The sequence below is a fragment of the Argiope bruennichi genome, chromosome 4, assembly GCF_947563725.1.
Source record: "Argiope bruennichi chromosome 4, qqArgBrue1.1, whole genome shotgun sequence".
Lineage (NCBI taxonomy): Eukaryota > Metazoa > Arthropoda > Arachnida > Araneae > Araneidae > Argiope > Argiope bruennichi.
Genome location: NC_079154.1, coordinates 23,580,328 through 23,594,198, shown reverse-complemented (window position 1 = coordinate 23,594,198; position 13,871 = coordinate 23,580,328). Strand labels below are relative to the sequence as shown.

General features: G+C 23.9%; 2 protein-coding genes across 7 annotated transcripts in view; one reads left to right on the top strand and one right to left on the bottom strand.

The window, feature by feature from the left end:
* The window catches only part of LOC129965935 (protein unc-79 homolog), a 76,802-nt gene extending 74,401 nt beyond the window's left edge, over nucleotides 1-2,401 (bottom strand). For all 4 annotated transcript variants that reach the window (XM_056080229.1, XM_056080230.1, XM_056080231.1 and 1 more), the window contains exons 1-3: nucleotides 2,111-2,401; nucleotides 859-979; nucleotides 580-740 (exon numbers count right to left, since the gene is read on the bottom strand). In XM_056080229.1, the coding sequence (XP_055936204.1) occupies nucleotides 580-740; nucleotides 859-979; nucleotides 2,111-2,132 (304 nt within the window). In that variant the 5' untranslated portion in view covers nucleotides 2,133-2,401. The remainder of the gene's footprint in view (nucleotides 1-579; nucleotides 741-858; nucleotides 980-2,110) is intronic.
* A 292-nt stretch (nucleotides 2,402-2,693) lies between these two features.
* On the top strand, nucleotides 2,694-12,184 carry LOC129965889 (general transcription factor IIE subunit 2-like). Of its 3 annotated transcripts, none has more exons than XM_056080153.1 (8): nucleotides 2,694-2,763; nucleotides 3,998-4,159; nucleotides 8,363-8,439; nucleotides 8,988-9,095; nucleotides 9,435-9,620; nucleotides 10,675-10,771; nucleotides 10,938-11,053; nucleotides 11,960-12,184. In XM_056080153.1, exons 2-8 carry the CDS (start codon nucleotides 4,006-4,008, stop codon nucleotides 12,062-12,064), a joined length of 843 nt encoding a protein of 280 aa, XP_055936128.1. In that variant the 5' UTR covers nucleotides 2,694-2,763; nucleotides 3,998-4,005; the 3' UTR covers nucleotides 12,065-12,184. The 3 variants fall into 3 exon arrangements, with proteins under 3 accessions (XP_055936128.1, XP_055936126.1, XP_055936127.1); XM_056080151.1 differs by having other exon boundaries at nucleotides 2,697-2,859; XM_056080152.1 differs by having other exon boundaries at nucleotides 2,698-2,827.
* Nucleotides 12,185-13,871: the final 1,687 nt, after the last annotated feature.

Genomic DNA, 13,871 nt, shown 5'->3' with positions numbered 1-13,871 from the left:
AGTAACCAAATTATACCCTAAAACAACAAGTAACCTTACATTCAAAAGTTGATGAAACCTTATATATTACACACCCTAAATTGCCATTTTGGATGTATTTAATATGAATTTTAGTTGCACGTTTTTACACATACTATCTACATAAATGCAAAGGTGGAGAACTTTTTCCCTAGACCTTCATTCTTAAAATCAAATTTTAGATAAAATAGAATTAAAAAGAAATATCAAGAAGCAAGATAGCTACTAACATAAACAATTAATTTAGCTTGAATGTTTCAGTTGCGATATTGACAATAAACATCCTAATTTCAACAATAAACATCCTAATTAGCAATGTGACCATAAAAGAAATTAGATTTCAATCCATCTAAACAACAGCCATTTATTTAATTATTTTAAATATATTTCACTCATGAAAAGTTATGAATAGGTTCAAACCCATTCTTTTTATATGATAGTTCCTTTTACTAAACTTGTTTGGTTATGGTTGTCCATACAATCAAAATGAACAGTTAAAACATAGGTAGTCCACAATATTATATTAGCACTTGCATTAAAAATATTTTTAAAAATCATTACCATGTGCCCCATGTTGGACCAGAGGCACAGCGTCGACTAGCTCAACAAGGGCATTATGAAGTGTTTTATAGTCTAAACTAGGGAAAAGGGATGTGCGGATTGCATCCTTCTCCGGAGAACGGAGCATATCAAAAGAAATGCTTGGCACATCTTTTAAAACACTGGAAAGAAAATAAGAAAACACACTGAGCAAAGTTATTCATATTTTTTTTTAATTAAGAATTTACATTTTCTACAAAATAAATTATCACAACTGATCTAAATTCAAATGAAAATTACCTCAGAAGCGTTTGTGAAAAATACTTCAAAGTGTTAGCTACGTCATCCCCGGATGGTAGAGGTAACAAGTTATGCTTGATCCTTCCATTGTAATGCTGTAAATTGTGGATTTTTGCTGTAACTGAAATTATTAAAATTGATTAGAATTCTGTATGTTACTAAAAATTTTAAATAACAAATAATAAGAATTTTGATAATTATAACAACTATGCATGGGATTTTTCTTAGTTATGGATATGTAATCAAAATTACTTTTAATATGAGATAAAATTTGCAAAAATATAGAATCTTTTTAAGTAACAATTTTAATATTAATTAATTTTTATCAACATAAGAATGAATAACTCATGCAGAATTTAAAAACCTGTGTATAGTCTTCTGAATTTTCTTTCTAAAAATAAAAATAGTTTTAGTTCCTTTAAATAAAAAATTTAAAAAAAAAGAATTTAGATATTAGAATTAGAATAGCTATTACAAAAAAATCATTATTTATTTATATTTAACAGTAAGAAAGAAATTTAGAAAATAAAGTTCCAAATAAGGTTTGAAATGAAGATAAAAGAATTGGACAAACTTTGCATTCTTTAAATGCATATGTTTTAAAATTATCAACAAATATTGTTGACATACCTTTTAAAAAAATAAAGTAATAATATTCTACATGAGAATAATAACTACTCAGAATTTTATTAGCTCTCAGTAATTCAGATCTTAAGATATTTAATATTCTACATGAGAATAACTTATATTCAGAATTTTATTAGTTGTCAATAATTCAAACCTTAATATATTTTAAATGTTTCATATTAATAAAAAAAATTTACTTTTTGCAGAGTATTATAACCAAATTTATAAATTAAACAGATCTTTAAATTTTACTACAATGCTCATAATATATAGATGCTCATACATTAATTAATAAATAACATTATGTTTTTTTAAATTTTTGTCTATAAAAATCTGTCTTGATGTGCAAAATGAATGTAATCAATACAATTTCCAATTTTTAATCGTTTTGATCAAAATATTTAATAATTTAAACTTGACAATATTATAATAATATACTAATGCTTATTGAAAATATAAATATATATAAATTTCAAGAGAATTTTCATATTTATAACATAAGAAAAAAAAAAATGTGAAATGAGCAAAGATATTCATTAACAATCAAATTCCAGATATAAATAATTTACCACAAATATTAAAACAAAAATTTAAACATTTTCATAAAATAATTATTAGAACTTACAGGCAGCTGCTCTGGTTCCCATTTTTAAAAATAATTTGTAAATGTCATCTACAAGATATAACAGGAGATAAAAAGAATTTCATTAAATATGTTACATTTTTTCAGTTTACTATCACTATAAGAGGAAGGGGTAAAATATTATTAAAAAGAGGTAAAGACATTGTTAAAAATCAACATTATGGTATTTTAAAGATGTCTATCATGGTTGTGCGTTGTTTATTATTTCATGATTTATCTCGGGCATCTCCGTCCGCATCCGCAATGCAGAAGAGGAGGAGCTAGATTTTCATCCGCTCGTCTCATCCTCCTGGATTTCGGTTTTATTATTGTCATTTCTGTTTCGAACTCTATTCACTTCATTTCATATTTTCATTACATATTTGGGGAATATTTTAAATAATTACTACCTTTTGAATGAACTTTATTAATTAGAAAACAAAATTTTACCGCTTTTCTGCTTTTATAAATATTTAAATTTTTGAAGAGTATAAAAGGTTTACAGCAAAAATTAAATCAGTTGCAAAAATATTTGAGTTCAGTAAAAAAGTTGTAAAGAAATAAAACTTCAAATCTGGCAAATTGTCACTTTTGTGTTGATGTAAACAAAACAAGGTGTTGAATTTTAATACATTCGACCAAATACTAAAGAAAGAGTAAATTCTGTTACCAAATTTAGTATTTTTTTATATTTATTACAACATTATATTTTCATATAAAGTAAATAAAATTTATTTACTTTGTAAAATTAAGTAAGCCAATTTTTACTACTCGATGATCTCTGAATATAATAGTTATAGATTTTTTTTTTCTTTTCTTTTTACATCTAAAGTTTTTTTTAATTAAAAATTACAATGTCACATTTACAAGAAAGTAAATATGATATTCTAGTTTAAAGTTCAGTAGCCGAATGAAGTCAATTCAGAGTATGAAATCAGTGAATAATAATGATATATTGCCTGTTATGAGAATTCAGTTTTATGTTATTGAATTTATATCAGTGAAAAACTTCTAGAAAATATTTCTTCATTTAGATTTTAAAATACTAGTTGTTACATTATAAAATATTCAAATATACTGCGTTGATTCAAAAATACACGTTTAATGTATCGTCGATGCAATTAAATATCAAATTTTAATATCTTATTAAGAGCGTTTGATAGTTTGTATTACATCGATAATAGTAGAATGAAAAGCAAATGTTAGTAATCATGTTGAGTATACATTAAATTTTAAACGTTTTTTGCATTTGATACCGATTTTTGTCAACTGCCAAATTGAGCAAATTCATTTAGTTCTATTTCAATTTTTAATCCTTTTCACCTAAGCAGTGTAAAAATTATGATTTGAAATATAAAAATTTTCCAGTACATATTTTATTTCTTTCACTTTTTTATTAGGAATTTCACAGTCTGGTAGTTAATGGATGTTATTACATTTAATGAATCTTCAGTTTATTTGGCTGTCTTTTATATATAAAATACAAGGAATTACTAATAAGTTTATTATAACTTTTATTAGCTACAATATGTGATACATTAATTATATATCTGTCCAAATTTATTGAAACATTTTATTATCAATTGCTTACTTATGTTTAGACAGAAATTTAATAGAATTTAGATCAGCAACTGCAATATAGAAATATAATGAGGAATGATAACTTAATGTCTGCATGGTGAATGAAGTTAATGTATGTAGAATTATGTTTTATAATAAATTAATTAAATTTTTTAACATTCATAATTAGGTAAATATTATGTAGCAACTCAGACTGTAATAGATAAGAAATTTATTATTACAAACTTATTATTTACATCTTCATTGTAAAAAGGATGGAATATTTGTTATTTATTGAATATTTCAAATTGGTTTTTATTATAAAATTAGATATTGTAATGGATCCTGCACTGTTGAGAGAAAGAGAAGCATTTAAAAAGCGTGCTCTATCAACTCCTGTTGTTGAAAGTAAGAAGAAAGAAAAGAATGTGTCGGAGAGGGAACCACCTAAAAAGAAACCAAAGTCTTCATCACAACCAAAAGCACAAAAAGGTTTGTCACAATGAAGGTATTAATTATTAAGAATGATTTCATATTAGGCACTTATGGTGCATTGTTTATTTCTTTTTATTGTACAGGCTTCAAACTTTTTTATATACATATAACAAATTAAAACAAATAGATAAACTGAAATCTGTTAAATATTTATGAAATGCATCAAATTGACTCACTATATATCTTGTAAATGTTAGTACAAGATATAATTCTTTTCACTGTTTATTCAGTAGCATGGAGATATTCATAAAATTTCAAAGCATTGTGAATTTTAAAATAATATAATAATATCTTCAAATTTTAAAAGGCGTTCTCATTTATAGATAATAAAGGAGCTTAAGAATAGCACTAAAAAGTCATAATTATCGTCCCCCCCCCTCTTCATTGATTGAACCTACTATTTAGATTTTTCAAAAAGCATCAAAATATTTGCTGTTATTATGGTTTTAATTTTATTTTGTTTGCATGCCTTATATGTATATGTTTTCTTTCTATGAGAGAAAATTATTAAACAAGTGCATTACTATATATTTTAGGTTATTATTTAACTGTGTAAAAGTTAGTTAATGAAATCACCTTTATAGTGCTATTTTTATTAATTGCTTTTCTTCTGCCAATGAGTTATATATATGAAATACCATTGCTATTATATTTTATGTGCTATTAAAATGCATATTCAATGCCTAAAATAAATAGTTTTATGCAGTTATTGCAAGAAAAATAAAAATGTTTAGGTTATTATTTTTAAAATAAGCACTTTTTTTTCACATTAACATTATTGAAATCTTTCACTGGGGCTTCAATTTTGAACTGTAGTGGATCAATTCCCTTTTCAAATCTGTAGTATTTTTAAAAGTGCTAAATTGAGATTAAAAAAAAACAAAACTGTTTTTGTTGTCATCCTTCCCAATACTCCTTTTCCCTCACGACACTAGAGAGAAATCTGATACAAATCTTCCCCTGTTAATTTCAAATACTTAAACTATAGTGAATATTTAATTAAATCTATACCCCTGTTAATTTAGCAGATGTTTCAGAATTTTTGTGACCTCAATTTCTTCTTTCTTGTTGAATTTTCTCAAATATCCTTTAGACTTTTTTCTTCCTTGAAGCACTCAGTTCCTTAAATAAAATTCAGTCTGCAAATATTCGATTTTATTTTATATTTCCAAACAAAATTTTCTTAACATAATGTATCAACTGCCTACTTACATCTTAAACACACTATACTGTTTTCTTGCTATTCTATTTCTTAACAGGGTATAGGTTGTTATTGATTAAAATACTAATTAAACTCTAGAACACTAAAGTGTTTTACTTTATTAGAGCCATGGCTGATTTCTTCCTTAATTATGTATTTTATGCTATCTGTTGTTTAATTTGTAAAATTATATGTCTGTGTTTTAATTTATGGGTTTTAAAGATATTGTTTTACTGATTTTATACATCGATATATTGTAGCAAAATTCAGAGTAAACTGAAATTGGCATTCAGTTATGTATTTGTTAACTATCGTGTAGTTAACAATCTTTGTAGCACAATTCTTTTGACTTACAACAAGAAGATATATTATTTTTGAATTATTATTTAATGCCACCTATTAAGAGCCATTTGATTGCAATATGAATTTTTTTTGTCATCTTTGAATCTCATAATTCATTGTGATCCACTCTTTAGTCTTGTAAGGCTTGGGAATTAACTAGGAAAGACTGTTTTAAAAATGTGTCATGAAGATATAATTTATAAGAATTGTTGACATTTTCTTGCAGATATATTCATGAGGTTTAATTTAACAGTTTTATAACAAATAACACTATTTATAAGTATTGTTTTTAAGTTAATGGATTATATTTGTGGGGAAAAAAAAAAAGAAGTAGAGCATTACAGATATTTAATATAATAGAACGCTTCATCTTTTTTCCCTAATCACCTTGTCAATAATCTTGCTTTTATTTTCTGATGGGGAATAAGTTGGTGATGGATAAGTTCAATGTTAATGAGAAAAAATGGATTCCAGATCTTATTTGTCAGTGACTTGAAAGAGGGGGACAGCATTTTTCTACTCAGTTGCTAAAGTCCAAATTGTAAGATGACATTTTATCATTCACCTTAGTCATAATCTAAAAGTTAGTCTTGCACTTCTTATTTTCCAACTATTTACTGACTGAGTCACTTAAAAAAAAGCAAGATATTCTTAAAATATGTAATTGTACATTCATTTCTTACTGAAATATTCTTTGAGATCTGTGTCATTTCAAATTTATAAAAGCAGAAAAGGAAATAAAAATAAATAAATAAAGAGATTTGGAATAATGCTGCTTATTTGTAACTGAAAAGCATATGATATGTATAAATTATGAATGTTATGATATATATATGAATGTTTGACAGTATATTTCACAAAATTTTTTGCTGTGGGAAAAAAATTTAATTACATTCTCAAAAATTCCTAACATCACCCACTTCATTTATGCATGCATATTTGAATTTATAATTTGTGCTTATATAAATATGTTACTGTTTATTACCTTTTTACCAGTAAGTAATATATTTTACTATTATTTTTTTGATGGTATTTTTACCCCCAAAATTTTGTTTCTCATTTTTTTTAAAGCGTTCTATTTTCTAAAAAAGATTGTCAGTGGTAAATTAGTTATTTAAATTCTAAAAAGGATTATAACATGTAGTTAAATACATCAATTTATTGAAGTTATTTTTTCAATCGGTCCTTTTAATTTTCACAGTTAGTTTAAACATTTTATATTTTAAACTAAACAAATTTAATTTTTGTTTTAATTGTGTAAAATGTAAGTATATACTTATATTCAACAATTTAAACTTGTCTACATTCTAAAAATAATTATTTTCTAATCACTCAAACTCTGATATGATAAAACTTTTTTTGAAATGTTCTACTGTCCCAGGGCAAAACATTATTTAACTTGTCTTGTGCATTTTTTCTTTTAGAAAATTCATGGCACAAAACACAATACTCAGATCCCTTTTATTCGGACTTGTTGACTCATCTTATCATTAAATAAACTTTTCTAAGAATCATTTAAAAATTAATTAATAAATTTATTCATTTACTTTTTACAATTTGTCTGGCATTAAACATTGTCTTTTCCACCCTTAAATAATTTTGCAGAATTATTATTTTCTAAGAATAATTATTTTTTTTATCAGAATTTGTTTTAACTTGTATAGTGTTTTTCCATATTATTTTGTATTTTTGCACTTGAATTTCTATACATTGAAATTATGTAATTGTATTTCTGCTTGTTGAATATTTGTTTTAAATATTGACTAGTATTCTATTAGTTTTTTTTTTTTTTTAAGTTTGAATATTACAAAGTTATTCCTTCTTCACAGAATCTTATGATAGCAACAGCCCATTTACAAGGCTTTTAATAATAATTTCAATGTATCCACAATCTAAAAATAATTATTCTCCAGTCACTTGAACTCCAGCTTCACATCAACTTTGATTTCTGAATTGCTCGGGCTCTTATTTTCCCATAAAGATCCCTTTCTTCCAAATTCTAAAATGCTTTCTTTGGAAAATTCAATTCTATAAAGCTATAAGAATTCAAAATTTTTTCCCACAGTCTCTTTTTTCCTAATTTCTGGCTTCTTGTTTGGATTACATCTCAGACAGAGATGTCTTTTATAAAGAAATCTTAATAATCATTAAAAACTGAACTTCTTTCCTAAAACCATGAAGAATAAAAATTATTGTTAAAAAACTCAACAGCAATTTAGTATTTTAAATATAAAATTTTAAATTATTGATTTAAAGTTGTGACTGGCAAATGCATAGAATACCATCAAAATTCATTATATGAGTCCATGTATTTTCATTTCCCATGAAATATCCATATAGAATGATAAATATTTGTATAAAATAGTTTTGAATTTTGTAGTAATATTTGTAATGTAATATAAAAAAGTGCATCATTAGAAAAGAAAAACTTTATGAATAACAAGTTGCTTATGAACAAGATGTTTTGTATTGTTTCTTTATTAACATATCATCTATATATATTTTTATACTTAGATAAAATTTAATGAAATTTTAAATTTTGTTAAAAAAAGTTTAAAAAAATGGAAAAATTAAATTATATGTTTATGAATAATTATAAAAAGTAATGATTTCTTTAATTTATGTAATTTTATTTAACTCTTTTTCTGTTTCTTTAGATTTCAACTATAAAACACATGCTGGAAGTTCCCAGTATAATTTTGGTATTTTAGCCAAAATTGTGAAACATATGAAAGTATGTACCATTTATTTTCCTATTTGTCATTTATATATTTTCTATTCTTATATTTGTGCTTATTTTTAAATTTCAATGAATTTGTTTTGCTGTTGTTTATATATTCTGATATAGCTTATAAATATAATGTTAAACGCATAGCTTAAACTAAAATTTTTATTTAAAAAATAATAAATTTTATTGAATTCCAAAATTTTTGTGAAGATTGTTGAAAAATAATGCTCACTTTCAATTAAAAAAATCAAATTAAAAAAAATGTATGACTATTTTTATATTATTATAAAGAAAAATTCACATGAAATTCAGTATTTGTGTCTTGTAGAAATGATTTTATCAAATCAAAACTAATAATAGAGTTAAAAAAAATTATTTTCAATAATAATTATGTATTAAAAAAAGATGATTCGTGTAATACGATGCAAGTATTAATTTTTTCAACAGTGCTTTTATTTTTATTTTAAGGGAGAATAAATACTTTAAAGTCACTTTCTCCTCCCTATTTATTGTATAAGAGAAAAAATAAATAAATATCATTGAAATATTTTTAGCAAAGGCACTTGAATGGCGACACATATCCTCTGAGCCTAGAAGAAATTCTAGATGAAACCAATCAATTAGATGTTGGCATTAGACAAAAGAATTGGTTGCTTAATGAGGTAAGCAAGTACAAGTCTTTTTTTATGCTGTTTTACTATTTTACTATAGAACTCTACGTTAAGACTATTTAATTAAGTGTGATATAAAAGCCCTAGTAAATATTTTTAAATTTACTTATCTATTCTAGGATTCACTTTTTAGAAAAATTTACATTTAAAATATAATTAGTATCCTAATTAAATTTCCAAATATTTTATAATTCTTTTTTTCTGCTTTTTAATTCTTTTAAGATTTTTGCATTTATTTGGTGAAATGTTGTTTGTTTTTAACTTGAAAAAATTCTAATATGCTTAACAGATGTTAATTTAATGGGTTTTTTTTCATTCATAATCATTCAGGCTCTTGCAAGTAATCCTAAACTACAAATTGATGCTGATGGCAAATATCTTTTTAAGCCACCTTATAATATTAAAGACAGGCGAAGTTTACTGAAGCTTCTTGATAAACATGATCAACGAGGACTTGGTGGTATACTCTTGGATGATGTAGCTGAATGTATTCCCAATGTTGAAAAAGCTTTGAAAGTAAATGGTTTCTAATTAAAGTATTATTTTTCTTAGTTAGATTTTACTCTCATATCTTTTTGTCTAAAAATATGAAGCAAAAAATTGAGGAATTTGCTTATGCTCTTAGTTTTAGAACTTTTTAAATTTATCTTAATCTATATTAATATGTTAATCTTTGATAAAAGTTGTAAAATTGCAAATTTTCAATTATGCTTCATTGGTAATGATTTTTTTCTCCATTTGCTAAGAATTTTTGCAGAATTTTGAGCTAAAAAAGTTTTAAAAAAATTATCAGGAAAAAAATTATTATCATTAAAAGTGCTGAATGGAAAAAACACAAATTTCCCCTGCCCCTCCCAGTTTTGTCTAGAATTTTATTAAATTCATTTGAAAGATATAGAAGTGGAAAAATGTTTTATTTTCATATGAATATTATCTGGCAAATCTAACTTTTAGAACTTTTTATAAGTTAATCCATAAATTTTGATTTTTACCATCTATAAAAATGTTTGTCCTTCAAGAAGTTAAGTCAAACTCAGCAATATTTCAGTGCTCTTAAAAACTAAAATTTTATTCCTTCCATTAAGGATTGATAGTTGAGATTTATGTTTTTTTTTTAACATTTTTACTAATGTTGATTAAAAATGTATGTAGAATGTGAATTATTTAATTTTATTTGAATTATTCAACTTTTTGTATAAACTCACTAAATAGTAAAAAATAGTTAACTTTAACGAAAAAGGTTTAAATTCTTATAATAAAGTTTCAACATATTTTTTATATTTTGTATGTATATCTAATCTTTTTACACTATAAAACATTTATTAAAAATTGTTAAAATATATTTATTCTGTACTAGTTTGTTGCAGAAATTAGTTAATTAAATTCCTTGTTCAAAATCCAAGAGTTTTTTTATGTCATATTTTTAAACAAAATTAGCATTTACTTTAAATTATGGTTATATGGTCCTTTTTGTTTTTCTTGCTCTGCAGAAAGAAGGTTCATTGTAGGCCTTTATATTTTAGAATTTATGAATATTTTGTCAGGTATTAAAATGTGAGTAATTTTACAGGTTCTTGGAGATAGTATTATTGTTATCACTCAACCAATTAGCAAGAAAAAAGTTTTATTTTATAATGACAAAAGCATGCAGTTCAGTGTTGATGATGGTATGTTGCACATTTTATAGATTCTAAAATTTATCTTATTATATCTTGAGAATTTACTTCTTGTTTTTTTTATTGAAGCTATTTTTATAAATAATTTTTCTAGATATCATTACTAGCTAAATGTTGTTATTTAAATGTCTCTTAATTGTTCTGCATTATATTTTAGAATTTCAGAAACTATGGAGAAGTGTTGCTGTTGATGGTTTAGATGACGAAAAGATTGAAGAATATTTACAGAAACAAGGTATAACATCAATGCAAGACATAGGAGTAAAGAAAGTTGTAAGTATTACATTTAAATTAAAATTATAATTTTATAAATTACAGTACAAAGTACTGTACTGCACATGCATTCATGAGGAGAAAGTTTTTAATTAGCATTTAAGTTTTGAAAAATCAAAAGTCTTACTGCTGATTTAGATTTTATATTTAGTAGATCAAAACCAAGGTAACATATTAAATGACAAGATTTTTTTTTTTTTTAAGAATCCAATTAATTGTTCTTTTTTTGTGTGAATTCAGATGTATTTTCCATATTTAATTTATGTAGAAATAAGAGTGTAAAGTACATATTTACCTAAAGTTAAAAAGGAATTCTAGATTGGGATTCCTAAGGCAGACAATGCTGGCATTTAAACCATCATATATTACTCCTTTTATTTATTTGAACAATTTTTGAATTTTGAGATTTTTTTTAATTTACTAATGTGAGCTTTAATTGTACACTTGCTGCCAACTTTTAATATTTTTGAGTTAAATTATCATTTAAACTCAAGATTTTAAGGTTTATTAGCATTAGCATTATTTATTAGCATTACTATGTTTATTAACATTTAAACATTAAGTTAATGTTTATAGCATTATGTTTATTAGCATTAACATTTTTGTATATTAAATCATTTTTAGAAGAAAATGAAAGGAAAAAAGAAAGAAAGAAAGTAAATCTTTAACTAGTTGTAAACTGTTAAATTTTTCTCCTTGACTAATTTCACATGAAAATTTTTTAATCAGGCAGCATAAATTAACAGCATTTTTTTTGAAACTGATATTCTCTGTGCACTTATGTAGATCTTTATTTTTTTTCATTGCTCCTATTTTTGATTAAATTAACTATAGTTGTAAAATAATAATGTTAATAAATATTTATATTTTCCTTCTAAAAATACTCCTTTTTTTATTGTTAATTAGACTCCTGTGCAAAAGAGGAAAAAACCATCCAACAGGAAGAGCAATTTCAAGAAACTAAATCAACATATGAGCGACATATTAGAAGATTATACAGATAAAAACTGAAATGTCAACTCTTGTTTAAATACACAACATTTGTGACATGAATCTACATCATATGTTATTTTTACTTTGTATTTATCTTTCATCTGTAAGCATGTCATCAATAAAGGATATTTGTATATATTTCTAAATGCTTGTGTATTTTGTCTGTAAATATGATGTTTGAAATAATATAACATAGATATTCCTGAAGGCTAATGTCATATTTTGTTTTAAATAGTTAATTATTTTTTATGCTGTCTCACCTTATATTAATAAATAAAAATATTCCATTTTAATGAAAATTAAAGTATTTTTATTTTTTATGATTTATCTATAAACACTTATTAATTTTTTTTTACAAATTATTTCATAAAATATTGCTCAGTAGCAACGTGTATACAATATTTTTTATTTTTATTTATTTATCTTGCTCCAAATTAAAGTTCCAAAGCATACAAATTCTAATTAAAAAAAAATTTTAACCATCTTCATAGCCAGGTTTATGTTTTGTAGGTTTTTAAACAATTCATAATTGAAATAATCTATTACAAATTACTTTGCTTGCAAATTAAAAAGTGCATATATTATAAATTAAAAACGGAAATTGATATCTTAAATTAATATCCAAAGAAAGCAGTTTTTTAAAATCTTAATTTTGACATTGACAAAAGCATGCAATTGAATTATTTGACAGTTTCTTATGAAGTGTGAATTTCATCTTAACATTAAAATTATTGTTTCAGAATGTGTATACAATTAAATTTAGATTTTTTTTTAAATTAAAGATAAATTATTACTATTAGATAGATGCTTTTTTTTTCGATTTTAAGAGTGCATAATCATTTTTGTGAGATAATCAATTTGGAAGACATAAACATCAATTTCCATAAGCAACTCGTAACACTTACCCATCTAGCCACAGTTAAACCTAATTTTGTGCTCGATTAAACTTGTAGTTTCATGCCTATTTCTATCATATGGTTTTTTTTTTCACATCTTTCATCCAACTGAATAGACTTTTGGCTGAACTGAATAGATTTCTGAACCCTCACCTGAGCTTTTCAAATAATACTGTGCAACTTCATTAATCAACTAAGAGAAGCTTTAAATTAAATACAGTTATAAAAATGCTGAATAAAGCAATCTGAATTGTTTGTACTTCAGTATGTGAATATTTGACTATTCCCATTCAACAATAAGAAATTATGTGCCATGTATTTCCATTTTTTACATATATATTGAATTTTTATGATTTTTGTCAGCAAGAGAATTCTTTACTAAAGATATATTTTTATTTGAACATGTAAATTATTTTAATTGTTTAATAAATACATTCTAGAATATAATATATTGTCCAAATTATTTTAACATGATTTTAAAAGTTTTTGATGTTTTTCATGTATGAATTACAGATATTGAGCAACTACTTCTTATTGTATAGTAACTTATAAAATAATGGCATCATTACATAACTTTTATTTATTAAAAAATTATTATAAGTGCATTAAAAGTTTTTTACAATCAAAAATTTAATACTGAATATGTTGAGATAGTAAATATTCAGAAGCAAAATTTAAAAAAATTTGCAGCAACATAATTTCTTTTTTGCATTATCTTATGCATATAACAAAATATCAGTTAATTGTAAAGTTATTATAAGTTTTATTGTAAAAATGTATATACATATCAATATTGGTATTAGTTGAGCATTCCTGACTTTATTTTAGTGCAGTATTTGTAGGAAAAAAAAAACATTATTGAAAAATTTCACTGAAAAATAGTATTAATAATAAGAATTATTACTACTAATTATAAAGGACAATGTATA